Source organism: Mesoplodon bidens, assembly GCF_964165515.1.
Source record: "Mesoplodon bidens genome assembly, chromosome: 15".
Classification (NCBI taxonomy): Eukaryota; Metazoa; Chordata; class Mammalia; order Artiodactyla; family Ziphiidae; genus Mesoplodon; species Mesoplodon bidens.
Window position 1 is genome coordinate 8,842,946 of NC_138171.1, and position 21,136 is coordinate 8,864,081.

Here is a 21,136-nt window from a genome sequence, read left to right on the forward strand (position 1 = left end):
CTGTTACCAGTAATTAGGTTACGATGTCTAGTTTCCTTAAGTTCTGTTATTATTAAAGTCTTTGTTATTACGGGCACTCTATAAAGATTTTTGATTTTTGTTGAGCAGACTGATTTTGAGTGTAATTATTGATTTATAGTTTAAGGAAGTGTTTTGTCTGCATTTAGTTTTCTAAGTCGAGTTGAGGGTATTTGCTCAGAGAGATGTTCCTAGCAGGCCCTGCATTTTGGGTTTGGTAGGTCAATAAGGAGAGTGGTTATAAAGCCAAGTGATGCAGTTTTACTTCTACTAGTTAACTTTATGGTATGATTATATATGATTCATTTTTTATTATACTCTTAACATTGCAGAAAATGGCAATTAGATGGCAGCCACAGATAGCCATGTAGAAGTCTTGATGAACATTCAAGTTAATTTTAATATCAAGTCAGTTACGGTTGGTGACTGTGGCCAAAAAAACACGTACTCATTCTCTACCTGTACTGATTATGTGGTGTTTCTTGAGAGCCTCACCCTGTGCCAGGGACCCTTTCTAGGCACTGGGGGGCAGCAGTGAGCCAGGCCGACAGGGTCTCTGCCCCTGGGATCTTACTTTAAAGGAGTGGCCCATAGTTTTCATATCTTTTGGGAGAATAGTAAGGATTGCTTGTGACCCTAGTGCTGGGGACAGCTGGGCACAGTTAATGACCATCAGAATCTGTCCCAGAAGCTTCCCTGGAGGAAGAAGTCCTTGGGTTTTGCCTGGGAGGGTCTTCTTCCCCAGCTGACTGCACCCGAAGATTCCCTGGCCTGGGACATCCTTCCCTCCCTCCTGTTCACCCTCTTGGGCAAAACTGAAGCTCTTCTTTCTCCTAAGGTTTTTCCCACTACCCTCCTTTACCAATCCTTTAGGTCTTGTGTTGGAAGCTGATGATGACTTACTTAACCCAGATATTTAACATTTCAGTGGTAGAGTTGAAACTAAACTGTCTTTCTAAGACAGGAATTTCCAGTATATGCTGTTACCCCACGTGGGAAATAATAGGGATGTACCCACATCATGTTTGATCCAGATACTGAGTTTAGGATTGGTGTCTTTTGGGGAAAGATTATTTATAGAAAAGTGGAGTTCCCCCAACTTAAAAATGTCACAGACTAGTCAAATTTCTTATAAAAAAAAATTATGTTGAGGTCTGACCTGGGGGACTTTGATTTTGCCAAATTAGGACATTAAAAAAAAAAAAAGCCTGCTATTGCCACTCTTTCGTTTTATGAAAAGGGTATTTTGGCATCAAAAAGTAGAAAGGACCTCAAATAAAGGACAATCTTTATTCAAATTGGAATTAATTCACATAGCTTTGTGTAGAGCTCATTGAGCAGTTTTTCTATTTCTCATTCAGCTGTTGGCCAGTGAAAACAGTGTTGTTGGGTTTGAGAACTGCTTTTCCTAGAGTGTGTGCTGTTACTTTCTTCAGTTAAAATATTACCTGGGACACTAGCACTCAGTAAATATTTGTTGAATGAGTAAATGACTACACAGAAACCCGAATTATCAATCACAGATCCAAATATCATTTAACATCTTGATTAGCATACCCATTAACTATTCTTTTGAGTATGTCTATCCATAAATGTAGATCTAACCCCAGGACCACAGAGTTTTGGAACCTGGCAAGTGGTCCTGTAATTTAACCACCCTCGTTAAGTAGACAGAGAAAGGTGAGGTACGTGGTGGTGCCAGCTTTAAGATTGTGACTTGGCCAGGACTGGAACTCAGGTCTCTGGAGTGTTCTGTCGTACCCAGCAGCCGGTAGCCAGCCCGTGTGTTTATCCTCCACTGTGATTGCAATAAGACTAAGAAATTAAGATAAAATACTTTAGTCCATTCTTTCTGTACCCTAAACTTTGATCTGCAGTCTTGTTTAGAAAAGCTTAATGTTAAAGATCTAGTTTACTCAAAACTAAAGATAACAGGGAGTATGAGAATTTTCTTTCTCTGAGCGTAAAGAAGTGGAAGAAATGTTTCCTCCTCTTCTGAGCCTACAGGCCCTTGCTCTTTGAGGAAGTGGAGAGGAGGAAGGTTGTGTGTTTTTTTTAATATAACGTTGACTGTGGTGGGAATAGTTTGCATGTCTTTTTGTTTTCTTGGGTAGAATTAACTGACTTCAGTTAAAGGAGTGGGACTATTTAAAAACAATTCCTGTGCTTGCTGTAAAGGTGGAGGGTGTTGGCTTTAGAGGTTAATTCTTCTCCAAGAGCGAAAATTAGCTTCTAAATTGGACCCTGTAGAGTTAAATCATCTCATGCATTTTTTACCTGGCTAGTGCATATGTGAAAGGTGGATTAGAAATGAGAGGATCTATTTTCTGATGAAACACTAAGCCATGTTGAACCAGCTATGTTGAGGATTTTATTTTAAATGTGTACATTCACAGAGTAGCTTTGTGTATATTTGTTGTTTGGACAAGGAAGCCCTACCCTGCCTGACGCTGTTAAAAGCACACTGGGATTTGGGCAGTGGAATGAGGGCCAGAATATCCAGTGAACCAAAATACATCAATATCAAGGTTCTGCTTGGCCAGGAGGAGCAATGGTTCTGAGGTGTGTTTCTTGAATGGGGATTTTAGGAAAGGGTCCCATTTTCTTGTGCTTATCTTGTTGACTTATGTATGGGTAATCTTTGAGTGTGCTTTTAGGCATTTGTGTTTCTTGTATGTTTTGCCTGTAAGACAGTTTGAAACTCTGGCTTTTGAAATTTTACCTAAAGTGCTTTTATTGTTATTTTTTTACAATTCTTGTAGTCTCTCTACTTATACAGGTTGTTTGTAAGGATACACATGTGCATTTTAATGGCAGTTAAAACTTACTCAGCTGAAATTTACAGTTTCTGTCCTGAAACTTTACATTTTCGATGTAAACCATTAAAACACCAGGTTTTCAGTTTAACTGCATGAATTTCTGGCAGTTTGATAAGGGTACTGACTGGATAAAATGCTAATGATTTAATTAACGAGCACTTTAACAGGATGCGCTGTATTAGTTAAAAGTGAAGCAGCTGAATTAGGTACATTCTCTGCTTCGTGGGAAGGACCACTGTGAGTCACCAGCCAGCCTTCTCTTTTCTCTGACTGGAGCTAGCCGTTTCTATTTTTTTTTCCTCTAGGTTTTGGAAATCCCTTGTCTCCAGGTTGCTGGAATTGACTTCTTGCTCAACTGAATCACTCACTTGATGAAGACAAAGAGAACTAATGCTTTGTGCTGACTCATCTCTGAATCCAAGCACTGGGGAGTCTGTCTGCCTGGTTTGTGGAAAGATCCAGTGATTGTTTTTATCACTGAGCTTCCTGAGACTTCTGAAGATAAGAAGTCAGAGGAATATACACTTTCTTTTGAATTTTCATAACATACTTGCTCTAGTTTTGAAGCCTCGGGCTGCTGGGCGTGTGAGTGACAAGTCTTTACAAGTGGCCTTATTCCAACTCCAGAGATTCCTCACCCAGATTCTAATTTTATATACAATCCTCAAGAGACAGGAAACATGCCAACTCAATCCCTCTTGATGTATATGGATGGACCAGAAGTTATTGGCAATTCTCTTGGCACCCAAATGGAGATCGATGATGCCATGACAATAAAAGGGACCACCGCTGTTCCTTTCAGAGCCACGCAGGAGAAAAACATAATCCAAATAGAAGGGTATATGCCCTTGGACTGCATGTTTTGCAGTCAGACCTTCACACATTCGGAAGACCTCAATAAACACGTCTTAATGCAACATCGGCCTATCCTCTGTGAGCCCGCCGTTTTGCGTGTTGAAGCGGAGTATCTGAGTCCTCTTGATAAAGTTCAGGTGAGAACAGAACCTCCAAAGGATAAGAATTGCAAGGAAAACGAAGAACTTAGCTGTGAAGTGTGTGGGCAGACGTTTCGAGTCGCCTTCGACGTCGAGATCCACATGAAGAAACACAAGGACTCTTTCACTTACGGGTGTAATGTGTGTGGCAGAAGATTCAAGGAGCCCTGGTTTCTGAAGAATCACATGCGAACGCACACTGGCAAATCGGGGGCCAAGAGCAGACCGCAGCCAGGCCTGGAGAGCCCGGCGACCATCAACGAGGTGGTGCAGGAACACGCGGCTGAGAGCGTCTCATCTCCTTACAAGATCTGCATGGTTTGTGGCTTTCTGTTTCCAAATAAAGAAAGTCTCATTGATCACAGGAAGATGCACACCAAAGACACTGCTTCCGGTACCCGCAGCTCACAGACAGACACGCAGCAGGAGGGAATGCTGTCTCCGGGGGAAGAGTTGCTGCAGTTCTTAAACCTAAGACCCAGGTCTCACCCTGAGGTCGCGAAGAAGCCGGCCAAATGGATACCTCAGCTGGACCCGTTCACCACCTACCAAGCCTGGCAGCTGGCCACCAAAGGGAAGGTCGCCGTGTGCCGAGAGGTGAAGGAGCAGCCGGGCCAGGAGGGGAGCACTGACAACGATGAGTCCTGTTCAGACAAAGAAGAGCTGGGGGAAATTTGGAACGCGAATAAAAGCCATCCCGAAGGTTCCGGAAAGTCCAAGACAAGTAAAAGCGGTTGTCCAGGTCTCTCACAAGATAAGGAGAAGCCCAGACACCCCACCGGTGAAGTGCCTTCTGTGGACGCAGACCCCAAGTTAGCCAGTAACAAAGAGAAGCCGACACATTGCTCCGAGTGTGGCAAAGCCTTCAGAACCTACCACCAGCTGGTCCTGCACTCCCGGGTGCACAAGAAGGACCGCAGGGCCGAAGCCGAGTCGCTGCCCATGTCAGTGGACGGCAGGCAGCCGAGGACCTGCTCTCTGGACCTGCCCCCCACCCTGGAGGACAATGGAGCCATCGATCGAGAAGGTGGCTCTGAAGACGGGTCCGAGGATGGGCTTCCAGAAGGGCTCCACCTGGGTAAGCTGCTGGGTGGTGCACTGCCCCTCCTCTGCTCGGTGCCGGAGGACACTAGCTGGTTATCAGGGTGGGGAGGTGGGTTTGAGTCCTGGCTGTTTCTGGTGTCATCCCACTGTTGTAAGTCCCTTAGCCTCTCGGGGGCCTTCACTTTCTCATTTCTGTAACAATAGGGTGGAGTTAAAAGGCTTATTGAGGTTTCTTCCTGTTCTAAAAGTGATGTGATTTCATACTTTGCTAACAAGAGACACACATTATTTTATTTTTTTTTAAACCAATCTTTACTTTTAAATTAATTAATTAATTTATTTTTGGCTGTGTTGGGGCTTTCTTTAGTTGGGCGAGAGGAGGCTACTCTTGGTTGCAGTGCGCTGGCTTCTCATCATGGTGGCTTCTCTTGTTGTGGAGCACGGGCTCTAGGCGTGCGGGCTCAGTAGTTGTGGCTCACGGGCTCTAGAGTGCAGGCTCAGTAGTTGTAGTTCGCGGGCTTAGCTGCTCCATGGCATGTGGGATCTTCCTGGACCGGGGCTCGGACCTGTGCGTCCTGCACTGGAAGGTGGATTCTTAACCACTGTGCCACCAGGGAAGTCCCAGGACACACGTGATTTTACCTTGTGCATCGGCGCTGCTTCGCTGGGGCGATTTTGCCCCCAGTGGACATCTGGCACTGTCTGGAGACAGTGTTGGTCGTCACCACTGTGTTGGTGTGTGTGCCACTGGCACCCGGTGAGTGGAGGCCTGGGATGCGCTACACATCCTCCCAGGCACAGGGCAGGCCCCCCCGTGCCAGTAGTGTCAGGGTTGAGAGATGCTGGCCTTCCCTTACAGTTTCCCAGCATTTCTGGTCTTAATCTATAAAAACAAGTTATCCTTATATGCAGTGCACTTCCCTTTCTATCAAGGGCCAGCTTTCACACGTTTATTCCAAACGGATATCTGTGGGCATAGATCAGTACTGGGAATGGTTGTCAACCAGAGAAAGAGTATTAGGCCATTTGGTGCTGCCTGGTCCCCTGTCCTTTGTGTCTGGGGGCAAGTATTCATTCACAGTCAGCTCATTCACTGAAACAATTTGTAAAGTAAAGAGAATGTGAACACACCAAAGATGATTTAAAGATCTCACTTGCTCAGTCAAAATTTTAATGTACTGATGGCATTTATGGGAAACGGAAGCCATCGCTGAGGGCCTGTTGACCTATCTCTTGAGTCCCAGTGGGCGTCATCTAGGGCAGAGGACTCCACCTGTGGTTCAGGTTGCGCCCGTCTTCACGTAAACCACAGCTTCTCTATCCATTTAATAATATTTTGTTTGAACAGAGGATTCTGCTGCTGGAGAACACGGAATAAACCCCTGCATAATCAGCACAGGAATGATGAGAACATGAATTAGTCTGAGGGAAACGGTATCATTTACAGACTGGTCTTGGGTTTAAACATATGCTGGCCTCTTGCATTGTAACTTGACTGTGTGTTGATGTCTCTAAGAACCCCGTGTGTGAGATCCAGGGTGAATGTGACCAGAGAATACATCTTCTCTGAAGCCGGTGCCCAGTTCTTTTTCTGATCACAGGATGGATGTGAGAGGAGCAGTTTTCATGTCAAATGTTCAGCATGTTTAGAGTTTCCTGGGAGACAGGAAACCGAGCACTTAGCATGCTTATTATCATCTTCATTTTTCAGAAATCTAGAAAACGCATCATGGTGTCTTAATGACATCATAAACGCGACTTTAAACCAGCCCTCCAGTTTTCTAAGTGATTCCTCTTAGTGGCAGTGCTGTTCGTGGGCCTGCAGTAATGGGGAGATAACGAAGCCTGTGAGATAGATGTCCCGGTGCCCTGAAAGAAATGAGCTAGCCGGTCACATCCTGCCAGTAGGTGGTGTGGGCGGAACTGGGTGGAAAGCTTGGGCCCAGTCGGCAGGCAGATAGAATAGCCCGTGAGAGTCGGGAGCGCCAGGACTTGCGTTGAGTCTGGTTCTCCCACTGCCTTGTTCTGGGACCCATTTCGTGTTGCTTAACCTTTCTTTGCCCTGATTTCCCTGTTTACAAAATTGGTTCATTGACCCTTGTCTTCCACCTCCCAAGGATGATTTCAACTGCCTATTTATAAAAAGTCCTTTAAAGGGCAGCACAGCAAAATCACAGGTGGTGCCGAAGGAGCAGGAACCAGGTAGATGTGGATGTTTCATGCCCTTTGTGTTAGAATAAAGGCGTTTCATAACGTTGGGGATATGATGCAACATACCGTAAATCCTGGCACATAGCTGGAAGTAGGAAATTGCAGTGGGGTGCAAGCTCAGCTACAGAGTTGGGTGTGATTGTCAGAGAGCTGGGCATTCCACGTTAGGGAATGGACTTTCATGAATTAATATTATGATGTGGTCTTCTAGTCTAGATTTATTTTATTGTTATGTACTATCAGCCTGGCTTTCTTTAGATTTACTTTTAAGATCGAAGAGCAGAGTAAATAATTTATCTTTATTGTTTTCAACTTTAAGCTTTAAATAGCTTTAATAATAGTTCATGTAAATTATTTTTAAAAGTCTTCATGACACCTTTTTAGATCAAGGGTTGTCTCTGCTGTCTTAGAGTGTCCGGAGGTTTAGAGGTGGCTACATTGTCTTCAGGGAAGTTTAGGGGTGACAGAGATTTTATAGTCCTGTCTTTTTTTTTTTGGCCGTGCCTTGTTCCCCGACTAGGGATTGAACCTGGGCCCTCGGCAGTGAAAATGTGGAGTCCTAACCACCGGACCGCCAAGGAATTCCCTATATAGTCCTGTCTTTATTGTACCTGGAGGCTCACCGTGGTTTACTTATAAGTTGCTTTTTAAAATCAGTGAAATCTATAATCTAGACTGCAGAATGTGGAAGGAGCCAGGAAGAGGCCATTTAGTAGGGAATTACAGTTTTTCAAGGCAAAAGGACAAGTTATGCTAAATTTAAAGAGATGACCCGACTTATGTTGTAGTCATATTGTGATGTATGTAATATGACATAATTTAATAATGTAAGAGGAGGTTCATCTAGAACTTAGGCCCATATATGGCGAGCCGGTACTTTAACTGCAGCACGACTATCTGGGAGGGCTGCTGTGTCCTCCTCTCATTAGTGGCCCCCCCAGGACCTTCCTTTACTCCCCTGTCCTGATCAGGCCGCAGAGAGTGAAGTTTAAAGTTCAACCCCGTGTCATTTGGGGACAGATTTTGAGTTGTCAGGTACATTTTGCCCGTGTGAGTGCTTGTGGATAATACAACCTGCTTTCCAAAAACGTTGCTGAATTTTGACAAACTTTCCTAGGTGTTTGCCCAGGGCCAAGCTTTTTTATTTTCTGTAAAGATTAAGTTGTGCTCACTGCCCTCTAGTGGTAACTTGCTTAAGCTTAAGATAAAAAGTTTTTCCTCTGGTGGTTGGGAAAGTCGGTGATTTGTGTTGGCTTGGTTTTCCAAATTATTTATTCTGAAGAAGCTGGTTATTCCAGCCTGTGTGCAGGTCCAGCTTGAGTTTGCCAGGTTCTGCGTGTCTCAGACTTGTTGGGAGAGCGGACAGCTGCCCGTTGGTTTCAGTCTATTAAATGGTCCTGTGATCGAGGTAGATGAAGAACTGAATCTTTAACAGTGAACTCTGCTGTGCTCAGAAAAAAATCTGATGCACACGTGCTTTAATACTGCAGGCAACCTCAAAGCAACATTTGGCATGTTTTTAGCCAATACCGCATATAAAAATTATTTTATACTTTCCAAAAATGCTTCTATCAAGAATCTTTAAGAGTCAGCTCGCCCTGTTCACATACTTGAGCCATCTTCTTACATGAATTATTTTTGTTTCTGTTTTAAGATAAAAATGATGATGGAGGAAAAATAAAGCATCTTACATCCTCAAGAGAATGTAGTTATTGTGGAAAGTTTTTCCGTTCAAATTATTACCTCAATATTCATCTCAGAACACATACAGGTAAGGAACTTCTTAGATTTGTTTACAGCATGTATTAGTTCAGAGGATTATGATGTAGTTCTGTGTCTGATTTTTTTTTTTCTTGTTGTGTTATTCAGATATTCTGCTAGATCCTTGGACTAGCTTAAGGATATATGTGTAGTCTGTTGATTGTAGCTGTCATTTTGATTCCTTTAGTGTCATTGTAACTTGAACTGTTCTTGTTGTGAAGTTAATTTCTCCTTTATCCTAACTCTCATTAAAACCTCTTTAACATTTTTTAATGCCACAGCTCTTTCGCATTAATTTTTATGATTTAGAATGCAATGAATATATTTAACAATCATTAATTTATTTTTAAGTTTATTTTAATTAATTAATTTTTGGGGGGCCGTGCCACACGTCTTGTGGGATCTTAGTTCCCCGACCAGGGATTGAACATGCGGCCTCGGCGGTGAAAGCGCGGAGTCCTAACCACTGGACCGCCAGGGAATTCCCAGTAATCTTTTCTTTAGGCTGTAGAAGCAGCTGTAACATAATGGTTTAGGAGGCTGTGTGGACTTGAATTTGCATCTCTTCTGCTCACTGGCGTACAACCTTAGGCAAATTACTTAACTCTTCTGCGCTCCCATTTTCTTAGCTGTAGAAGTGGGATAATATTCACTCCCGTAGGGCTGTTATGAAGATTAAATGAGATAATTTTAAAGTGTGCTTTTAACTTTTTTAAATTAAAGACGTGTTCACATTTTCAAATATTTGGGGTAGAAAGGGTGATGAAGCAAACAACTCATGACAGATCCTGGATGTGAAGATTAATAGACAAGAAGGGAAAAGGAAAGGACCCCATTTTCTCTGTCTTATTTGTTTCGATGCCTTTCATAAACTTCTGTAATAGAGTGACATTTCTTGTTTTAGGTGAAAAACCATACAAATGTGAATTTTGTGACTATGCTGCAGCCCAGAAGACCTCTCTGCGGTATCACCTGGAGAGACATCACAAGGACAAGCAGACTGATGCTGCTGCTGAAGTCAGGAACGAGGGGAAGAACCAGGAGACGGAAGATGCACTTCTAACCGCTGACAGTGCGCAAACCAAAAATCTGAAAAGATGTTCTGATGGTGCCAAAGATGTTAAAGGCAGCCCATCTTCAAAGCAACTGAAGGGGATGGCCCCTGCCTTTCAGAACATTCTGGGCAGTGCTGTCCTCGTAGCAGTACACAAAGATACTCAGGATTTCAGTAAAAACGCAGCTGATGACAGTGCCGATAAACTGAGCAAAAATCCTGCCTCTGCTTATTTGGACGTGTTAAAAAAGAGATCAGCAGTTGAACCTCAGGCACACAACCTCACTTGCAGAACAGAAGTGGACGTGGCCCCTCACCCAGACGGCCGGGCGGCCCATCACGTCCAGGTCGGCCACAGAGAGAAGAAAGTGGAGGTCGATGCCGACTGTCAGGAAAAGCCCTTAAACTTATCCCTCGGGGCTTCCCACTGCTGCCCGGCAGCTTCTTTGGGTAAAAGTGTGACCACGAGTACCACCTGCCCGTTCTGCACCTTCAAGACATTTTATCCAGAGGTTCTAACGATGCACCAGAGACTAGAGCATAAGTACAACCCAGACAGCCACAGGAACTGTCGGAACAAGTCTCTGCTTCGAAGTCGACGGACCGGATGCCCCCCAGCTTTACTGGGGAAAGATGTGCCTCCCCTGTCGAATCCCTACAAGCCCAAGCCCAGGCCCGCCTTCCCAGCGCAGCCCAGACCCGTGTCGTCCGAGAAAGCGAAGCCCACCCCCCCGGGGCCCGGCAAAGCCCCTCTGACTTCAGGGATCGACTCCAGCACTTTAGCCCCCAGCAACCTGAAGTCCCACCGGTCGCCGCAGAGCCTCGGGGGGCCGGGGGCCGCGGCCCGGCAGCCGCCTTCCGAGATGTTCGCCAAAGCCAGCGCAACCCCGGCCCCGGCCCCGGCCCCGGCCCCAGCCGTGGATAAAGCCAAGCGGCTGGAGCCCAAGCCCAAGCCTCAGCCTCCTGCCGGGGCCCCGGCCCAGTCCGCCTCGGGCGCCGCCCTCAATGGCTATAGCGACCACACCCCCAGGAATGACGGCCTCTGGGCGCCGCCGGCCCGGGACTACTTCTGCGGCCGCGGCGCCGAGCCGGACGAGCCGCTCCCCAAACGGGCGAGGGTCGGGGCGCCGGCCCTCGACGGGGACCAACCCGGCCCCCACTACCGGCGGCCTTTCGACCTCCCCAAGTTCCATGTGGTGCGTGGCCTCACGTCGCTGCTGCCCCCCGAGTGCGCGTGCCCGCCGCCCACCGCGCTGCCTGCGCGGCCCCGCTTCTTGGCCACCGGTGAGGCGGACGCGGCCGTGCTGCCCGCGCAGAAGCCCTTCGCTGCGGCCGGAGCTCTGTTCCCCTGCGGCCCCGCGGCCCCTGCGGCCGGGTCGGCGCTGGAAGGTGGGTGTCCTGGAGGTGGGGGCTTCCGGGAGGGCGAGACGTTCCGAGACAGGGCAGTGGTTCGGGGCCCCCAAGCTCAGCCCTGCAGGACGAAAGCTTATTCCCCAGTGTTTCATTTCGCTCTTTTAATTTAATTTTCTCCCTGGTTGGGAGGATGGTGGAAAGCGCTTGAGGACCCAGGAGTCTGATGTCAGGTGTCATTTACGCCCGCTCACCTGACTTCATCGTGGTCTAGTTTTCTCCTTTGCGCGTGTGTGTTGCGTCCAGCGCTCCAGCCCAGCCCAGCCCAGCCTGGGAGGTGGGAGCCCGGAGGTGGGGTACTTCTGTCCAGGTCTCACCACCCCTACTAGACTGTGAACTCACTCAGGGCAGAAAATGCGTTTTATGTAACTTTGATATGTAACCCTGTCAGGTGCCCGGCACAGGGCGGTGCCAGGGGTGCTCAGTAAATACCCATGAGGGTCCTTGATCCACCAGAGCAGAAGGCTAAGAACTGCTGGTTAAACCATCTTTTGAACAGCTTGATGTTCAGACTTACAGAACTGTACTGCCGCCTTTAGCCTTTGTTAAATATTTAAGTGAATTGTAAAAAGCACAGTTTTTCCCCATATTGTCCATGACGCTGATAGATACTTTGGTGTCTTTAATGCCCTTGCTAACCCATGACAGTTTCATAGAGGTGTCTGACACATACCTGTGCCTGCAAAAAAGTAGATCAGAGTGTCGTGGGGACCTGTCCCCCTTGGAAAACGTGATGAAACCAACATGCCTTCTTTAGTCGGATATAAACTCTGCAGGTTTGTCCGCCCCAAAGGGACAAATCCATTTTGAACCTCTCAGTTTGTATTTATTTCAAATTAAAGATTCTGTGTGGTGACAATGCTCTGTCAACAAGGATGGCTTGATGCCAGTTGATCAGGTAGGGACAGCAAATTAAAAAACAATTGCTTTCATACAGTCCAGTGACTTTTATAAAAATTCTGATGAAGAGATAATTTTTGCTGCCTTTTGATTAGAAGCGTCCCTTTTTTTCCCCCTCCTTGGCACTTAAAATGGACATGAGTCATAACTGTGTCTTTACTTGAAGAGAAAAGGCTCTGTGTTGCAAGTAAATCAGTCTTTTTTTCCCTCCTCCTCCACACAGTTTTGGTTCATGATACACAAAGGTTTAAAATCCTTATGCTGCTGTTTCCTTTTAGCTTTTTAATTTTTACTAATGACCACCTAGCACTTAGATAATTTTAGCTTTAGTGACTTAAAATTCTGTGCTAAGAAATGTCCTCATGGCATTTAAAAACATTTCACCTTGTAAGTAACTTTATAACATGTATGCATCTTACGTGTTCTGGTCACATTATCAGTTAGGAATTTTGAAAATTGACTTCTAACATCCCACACACATCTTACCTAACTGTTGAACTTAATTCTAAATGCCCTTTTATGCTTTTTTTTTCAATCAGGAAAAAGGCCTGTGTCCTATCAACACTTATCTAGCAGCATGCTACAGAAAAGGAACTATGAGAATTTTATTGGGAACGCACATTATCGACCAAATGACAAAAAAACTTGATTTCCTATTTTGGGGATGAAAGGTGAGCACATATAATGTATTGATTTTACTTAATTGAAAATAAACCATCTAGCTTATCCAGTATAATAATAAAAAGTAAAACTGCTTTGAATTTGACTTTTGAAGTGTCTTAAAACAGAGTCCTCCCGGTCTCTGCATATCAGCGGCGATGATAATGGTAAAAACAACAATAGCAACTGGAAGTTACTAAGCATTTGTTCCATGCCAGGCGTTGAGTGAAGTGTTTTATCGCCATCAGCTCATTTAATCCTTCTTACAGCATCAGGTCAGGGGTTAGCCAACTGCCCGCCACCTGTTTTTGTCAATAAAGTTTTATTGGCACACAGCCACATCCATTCCTTTACGTATTGTCTGTGACTGCTTGGTGCCACAGCAGCAGAGGTGGGTAGTTGTGACAGGGACTTCATGGCCTGCAAAGCTGAGAATATTAACTGTCTGGCCCTTTACAGAAAAAGTTTGCCGATCCCTGGGTTAGGAGGTCCTGTGCCCACTTTACAGATGTGGAGACTGAGACTTGGATTATGTAACTTGCCCAGCGCCTTACTCTGCCTACTTTTGGTTGTAGGTCTGCACGGTCCAAGGCCTGTGCCCCAACCCTCCAGTTTAAGAGCTTGTTCAAAGCCTTTATAAATCCTTATCTGTTGGGGGTGGGGAGTGGGACAGAGCAAGTAGGTTTATTTCGACTTGTTGGTTCACATGGCAAATGTATCTAACGGTAGCTACCCCAAAGCCTCAGTGTTCTTGGAGCTGTACACGTGTTAGTTTAGTTACTTCCAAGTTTGGGCAGAGGGCATGATGTCTGTGTGAGAGTCACACTAGGACGCTTTTAACAATAAATTGAGTGGAAAGACTGGGGCTCATGGACTGATGTAGTTCCCTCCCAGATAACTCTTGTCCTGTCAAACCACCACCATATCCCCATGGAGCAGACTTTTGACTGAGTGCCTGCTAGATCTAGGTACAGAGATAAAGACTTACGGACCAGGGCAGAATTTCTCCTTCTGTTTTCACTGGGACACATGGGGCCCGTCAGCCTCTGCAGCTCTACATCCTTCTCTCCCGCTCAGGTGATGCCAGTGGTGTGAGACTGGTGTCATCACAGGAATGAGATTAGATACACTCTGCCTTAAAACATGAAAACAGCAAATTTATAGGTTGTAAGCAACAGATTGTTTGCACTGCGTGTAACAGCAGGTGGGAACCGTCCTGTTGATCTAGCTCCGGCCTCTTCCTGCAGCCTCTGGGCTACTCTGCTTGCATTTCTGTCTTCCCGGGAACATCCTTCCTGCACCCTCTTTGCCAAACAACCTCGTTCTGAGACTTCAGGACCAGCTCACATATCATCTCTGCAGAATGTTTGCCGGGAACTGGGGCTTCCCTGTTTGTGTTCCGTCTGAGCTGTGGTTCTTACCCGTTTGTGCCCATCTTACCTGTGCATCGGGCTTCCACTCCAAGCTAAGCTGAGGAGGAGTCTCCTTCATTCAGTGGCTGGCCCATCGCTGGGAATTTCAGCCATACAACTTGATAGGTGTTGGCTGAACAAATACTGTTACACTCTGTGCCATGATTTTCCCTTTCATAGGGTATAAACTTCCAGAGTTTCTTATAGGTGGCAGTTGCCTTTGGCAACTGTGTCAGATACAAATTCTGGTTCTTGGTTAACTCATCTTCATTAAATCACTGTTAAGTATATATTAGCACCCCCTAAATAGTGCAGCTTTTATTTATTTAGACTCCCGAGACTTTGGTCACAAAATTTAAGCTTAAATGGAACCCATTGCATTTCTAGATCCCTTTAGCTCTATTTATTTATTATACTTTTTTTTTTAAGGTTTTTGTAAACTGTATTTAGTTTTATCCTAATCATTTTTAAACCTTTCCCCCCCACCCCTCCTTAGGTCTTGATGGATATAAATGTGTACTCTCCATGAAATTGAATTAGTTCATCTTTTGAAAAAGCAGATGGTGAAAGCTACTGAAATAAGCTGTGATTGTACTGTACATATAACATATAAAGAACACTACGGTTTTGTAAAGTTGTTCTGTTAACTTTTGTACCAAATAGCAATAAAAACTATAGTTGGAACAGTTGGGTTGTACACAAATGGAGACCGGACATCTCTATTTTGCCCTGAATAATATTTTTTTTAGAATTGACCAAATAAGAAGTGGAGTTTTTTTGCATACTTGAGCGCTGCTGAAAAGAAATCATTTGGGCTGGGGGGTGGGATGGGGAGAAAGTATATAACGCTTGCACCTCAGGTAAAACTGTAAATATATGTTGTAAACCTGCTTGTTTAAAACTGTGTGTATTCTTTTCTCTAATGTTGCTCATCACTTTGAGCATGTTTCTGCTACTTGTCCTCTTTCATTTAAAATGTATGTTTTTTAAAAAAGAATTTCTCAATGATTTGTATTATGTTAAATCCTCCACAGTCTGTTGTCTTAACAGAATTGTTAACAGAAGCATTGACCCCCTATGAATATGTGCTGCATGTATGGAGATCAGCCATTCTGAATTTGGTGCCCTTTTACTGCAAATTTCAGTATGTCATCTGAGAAAGATGCAGATCCACAGTCCTTTTCTGAGGGAATGGCATGGTTTGTGGGATTTTTAAGTGTGTGTATCTACAGGGAAACATTTCCTCTGTAGGCCAGCCACACATTGAATAAGCATACCAAATCGTATGTGGAGTTACTTAAATTTGTTTTCTATCAAATTTATCATTTTTGTTGGACAGTTCCTGGGTTTTTCTGGCATTTGCCTAAATTTATATATAAAAATATAAACACTGAATTGTACATGTGAATTATATGTATATTGGAAACAATTTTAAAAGAAATGAAAGTTTCGGGGTAAATTTTAGGTTTGCATTTGGAAGTCTTGGTGTGTCTGGCATTTGGGTTAACTGTGGACACACTCAGGTTAATTACAGACACATGGATTTTGCAGGAGTGTGTGCTGGCCAAGTTTTCTGGTACTCAGGGGAGAGGTGATCTGTTTTGAGACCTCAGTTGTCTTCCCATTTTTGGTTGTTTTGAAGCAGCGGCGTTTTTCTCAGTGTACATGCAATTTGGGTTTTAATGAGAGGCTAGCCACCAGCTGGCTTACTAGATGTTTTAAACTTCTGTTCTCTTAATCCGCCGTCCATGGCTGAGTGTATTCTGCAGTACCTGGGTTTAGCGACCACAAAATACTTCATTAACAAAACTGTTTCAAAAATAAATTTGCACTGTTAATTTTTCTTGCCCTGCCCTTCTCCATTAGAGCAAGGGTAATGTCCTCAAAGAATCCTGATGTTTTTTTGTTTGTTTTCATTATGCAACATGACACCTACTCGATAGAAAAGTCTTAACTCCCAGGTGAAAAGGGAGACCTGGTTTGAGATCAGTCTGCTGGCATCATGAAGTGCTTTGTATCAGGAAAGTGTACACTATTTACCTTTCTTCCTGTTCACAAGCTGAGCCATATGTACATAATCTAGATTTTTGTTTTCATAGTTTTGCACTTTTATAGCCTACTTTTGAAGATTAACACATTTGCAAGATGATTGACCTGATCCTTACCTAATCCAATGAGTGTTACAGAAAGCTTGCTGTGATGATAAATATAAATCTTAAAACGGGATACATGATGATAGAGGGCTGAAATTTAAATCTGTATTTAAAAAAAAAAATCACCAAATCTATTTGAAAACAAGTCAATTCGTGTTATGCTGAAATTTTGGGGGGCTTTCAGACTTCTCCTTTTTAACCACATTTCTGAGTGCATAAAAATATCAGTTTTTTTTCTTTCCACAGCCCTTGTATTCCAAAATATGTTTTTTTTTTTTTTTTTTTTTTTTTGGTCCATCAGTATTAACTATTGGGATACTACTGGTTTTGTGTGTTTTTTTTCTTGGAGACAACAGTACATATCATAGAGGTACAATCTGTTGGAGTTTTGTTTATGTATTTATTTCATTCCAGTTTGATTTATTTTAATTGTTGATACTTAAGTTGTCAAACCGTAGACATTACTTGTTTTATTTATGATATATTTCAGCTTAAAGTTATGTTATTATATGTGGATGTAAATATAGATTTGGTGTTTTGCAGTCTTGGGCTTTGGTCTTTATTGTGTCCCTGCTTTCTGATTTTGTTTTAACTTTTTATAAATGTAATTTTAGACATACACAATAATAGATTAGTATAATGAGTCCCCATGTGCTCGCCAGCGACACTTTGCCAGTCTCTTTGTGATTCCCCACCCCTTTCCTGAGTATTTTAAAGCAAATCTTAGACATGATTTAATTTCATTCCTCAGATACTTCTAAGTATCTCTAACAGATAAGGGCTTTTCCTGATCACACCTAAGTAAACGGAAAACGATTTCTCATAACTGACCTCCATGTCTGTCTGCATTCCCTGGTTGTCTCAGAAACATCTTCTGACAACTGGTAAGTTGCAGTCAGGATCCAAACAAGATCCACTTACTTGGTTTAGTTGATAGGTTTCTTAACCCGATTTTCATCTTAACCTTCTACCCCCCCCCCCCCCCACACACACACCATGACATTTTATTTATTGAAGAAACTGGGTCATTTGTCCTATAGAAGTTCTCACTTTCTTGTTTGGGTTTATTGCATATTTGTGGTTTCATCTAACCTGTGTCTCCAGCCTCTATATGTAGTCCTATAAACGGGTAAGTAAAAGTCTAGAGGTTTAAAGTAGATCTCAATTTTGGGGAGGTGGGGGCTTCTTCATCTCATCGCACTTCAACTGCATCACCTCTGGACACGTACAATGTGTGACTGTTAACTACTTTCATGTATTCAACCCTTTTTTTCTGCACAGTTTCTCAAATAGCTAAAGTTCAAAATTTTTGCATGGATAGGCTGACCATATCTTAGCCCGGCTCAGGCAAGTGCTGAAAAAAAAAGAAGGCAAGAGCCCTCCGTGGCTGTGTAATGTCAAGAGGGTGAGAGAGCTGAACTTCCAGAGGCTGCACTCGACCCCCTCCTTGGACAGACGAGGAGCCCGAGGTCCCCAGAAGGCCACATGTGATCCCAAGGCCAGACAGCTTTGCTGGGCGTTACGAGGGAGGCATCTCTTCTGTTACACTCGGCTCTCTTTCTAAGGGTCAGAGAGAAGTGCAGAATCTCAGGTTCATTTTCAGACTTGGTTAGACCTAAGTCTGCCCTTCCTTTTTCAGAACTTGGCCGTTTGTGGTGCCTGGGTGACATCTCTGTGCCAGTGTCTGGGACTTGGGCACCTGATGCTAATCCAATTGTACAGCCTTTCAGTGAGATTCTACTTCCTAGTATGAATGGGACATACTCATGTGACAAAAGATTTCCGTGAGTTTATGAAAAGTTATACCAAAGAAGAAAAAAAATCACATTTCTTTTCTGCCTTTTACCCTTATTCGTCACAGTGAAATTGCATCCTCACTTTTACGCACACATCAAACTCCCGAACGTCTATGGCTCCTATGGACTGTAGCCATAGCATCAGAATCACCTCGCATGTCTCCCAGCCGGACCTCCCCTGGATTCTGGTTGGCAGGTCTGGAGCAGGGTTAAGAAACCTGAATGCCTACCAAGCACACCAGGTGATTCTCACTTACTCCAAAGAGTGAGAATGAGAAGTTACCTAAGGTTCCTGGACATTCTGTTTGGGCAGCTGTAATCTCATCATAATGATGGTTAAAGTGTCCCTGAGCTTCGTGCCTCACAAGCATCATCGTCAGTGGACTGATTGCCATCCTCAGCACCCCAGGGATTTTCACTTTAACCCGCAGCAGCCCCAGCAGGGATTTTAGGAACAGGTGGATCTTTGCCTTCCATGCCTCTTGACATGGCAGGACCCGGCAGGACCCAGGGTTCAGGGCTCTGTCCACGTTGGTCCAGCCTCAGGACTGTCCACGCCCTGGCCCTGCCCCTGAGCCCAGATGTGTCGCTCACAGCTGCCTCTTGCACATCTGCACCCGGGTCCCCAGCTGGCATCTGAGCTCAACACGCCCGGAATGATGGCAGCCCATGACAGCCCGTCTTCCTCCCTCTGTGGAATGGACCAAACCCTTTCAGTCACCCTGGACTCCTCTTCCTCATTTCCTGTCCAAGCTAAGCAAACTTGTTCCCTCTTCCTTCAAAACATCTCCGGACATATGGACGTTTCCCATCACCTCCATTGCCATCACCCTAGACCAAGACACGAACTTCACCTTGATGACTTCACCTTTTCAGTCTCTCCTCTTCCCTCTTTAATCTCTTCTTCCAGCTAATCACATGGCTGCCAGAACTATCTTTTACAATAGAGTTCATTTTACCCCATCCTTGCTCAAACCCTGCACTGATCTTACATGACTCGCAGTATAAAACCCAATCCTGGCCATGGCTTTGCTCACCAGGCCTGACCCCTGGTTTCCCCCATCCCCTCCTCTCATTGATTACGGCAACCACAGGGGACTTGGTTGTCCTTCTGGAACACCTTAGGCACCTTCCTCTTTCAGCAGTGATGCCCTTGCTGTTTCATGCCTGGTACCTCCTTTACCTTGGATAATCCACGTTCAAGTGCTCATACGTCACCAGCCCCCAAGTCTCTCCAGCCCTCTCCGTCTCTGGATCTGGCATTATTTTTCTTCCTAGCATTCAGCACCACCTGCCATTATAATGTCCATTTGTTTGGTTGGTCTCCCCCCAGTTGAAGGTGAACTCCCTGAGGGCAGAAATTTGTTATCAACGTATCCCCAGGCCTATGCAGAGCTTGGCACTCTTAACATTTGTTGGCAGAATGGATGGATGGATGGAAGGATGGATAATATATGTGGTTTATTCTAGCCCGGCAATTCATTAAAGACGGAGAGGTGTTTGCCTAGAATTATGTCAGAATAACCTCATACCTTTGAAATGAATTACTGAGTTCCTTGACATAAGCATTTCCATGGCAGCAAATTAGTTTGCACTCACAACTGCTTAGTTTATTTTTGCTTATACAGCAGTATACAAAGTGAGAGGAGTTTTACCGAGAGGTTGATTGTGGGTTGGACTGGTATTTTAGAGGAATAAACGGTAGCTAGGATTGAGAGAGCTTTGGTCTGGAGTACTTGAATGATTGCTTTTTTACTGGGTGTGTGTGTTTGTGAGGGTGAGGATGTGGAGGTGGCTTGAGGGCAGAATTTGATAGGTGGCAGGAGAGCAGAGATAGTGCCTGGAGAAGGGTATTATTCACATCTGAGAAGTTTAGCCATTCACAAATCACCTATATATGCAGAAAAAGTTTTCATAGGTCTATGCCAATCCAAGCATTTATTGTAGGAAAGGTTGACAGAATTCGGCCATTCTGAAGACTTTTGGCTTCAGAATCCCTTTACACTCTTAAAAGTTCTTCAGGGTCCTCGAAAGTTTTTTTTTATGTGGGTTATGCCTATTGATGTTTACCATATTCTAGCTTAAAACGGAATTAAAACTTTAATTCATGAGGAAAACCAAACCCACTACATGTTAATATAAATAACATCTTTTCATGGTAGATAGCAAAATTTCCAAGGCAAAAGCATTTTATGAGAAGAATAGCATTGTTTCACTTTTTTTGTCACCGTCACTAGTGTCTTATTGCCCCTGCATTCAGTCTTTGGGGACATCCCACACCATGTGGCCTCTGGAAAACTCCACTCAAGAGAGAGTGTGAAAATCAAATAATTTCCTGGTATTAGATCTTTTGACCCTTGGACCCCCTGAAGGGTCTTTTGGACCCATAGGTGGTCCCTGGACCACACTGTTAGGACTTTTGGAATAATACAGTTGACTGAGGGCTTTATAGAAGACAGAGGTGTTGGTTGGCCCCCTCTGTATACTCCATTAAAAAACCCTGATTTTGCACAAAATAGCAAATACTGCATGATTCCACTTAGAATAGTCCAGTCCACAGAGACAGAAAGTAGAATGGTGGCTGCCAGGAGTGAGGGGTAGGAGAGGAAGATGAAGAGTTTAACGGGGATAGAGTGTCAGTTTGGGAAGATGAAAATGTTCTGGAGATGGAGGGTGGTTATAGAAGCACAACAATGTAAATGTGCTTAATGCCACTGAGTTTTACACTTGAAAACGGTTAAAATGGTAAATTTTGTGTTATGTGTATTTTACCACAGTACAAAAAACCCGTTAATTTAAAACTACAAGCACAATATGTCTTTATGAAGAAGCAAGCTTCGTGTAAATCTATAAGGTAGAAAGTGAAACTTCCTCCTCTAAAATAACCACCTTTAGTAGTTCAG

General features: G+C 44.2%; 1 protein-coding gene across 5 annotated transcripts in view; it reads left to right on the forward strand.

Moving 5' to 3' along the window:
• The window catches only part of ZNF217 (zinc finger protein 217), a 38,895-nt gene extending 21,916 nt beyond the window's left edge, over positions 1-16,979 (forward strand). For all 5 annotated transcript variants that reach the window (XM_081256893.1, XM_081256894.1, XM_081256892.1 and 2 more), the window contains 5 exons: positions 3,143-4,910; positions 8,742-8,858; positions 9,753-11,291; positions 12,752-12,883; positions 14,781-16,979. In XM_081256893.1, coding sequence (XP_081113019.1) covers positions 3,518-4,910; positions 8,742-8,858; positions 9,753-11,291; positions 12,752-12,861 — 3,159 coding nt within the window. In that variant the 5' untranslated portion in view covers positions 3,143-3,517 and the 3' untranslated portion in view covers positions 12,862-12,883; positions 14,781-16,979. The remainder of the gene's footprint in view (positions 1-3,142; positions 4,911-8,741; positions 8,859-9,752; positions 11,292-12,751; positions 12,884-14,780) is intronic.
• Positions 16,980-21,136: the final 4,157 nt, after the last annotated feature.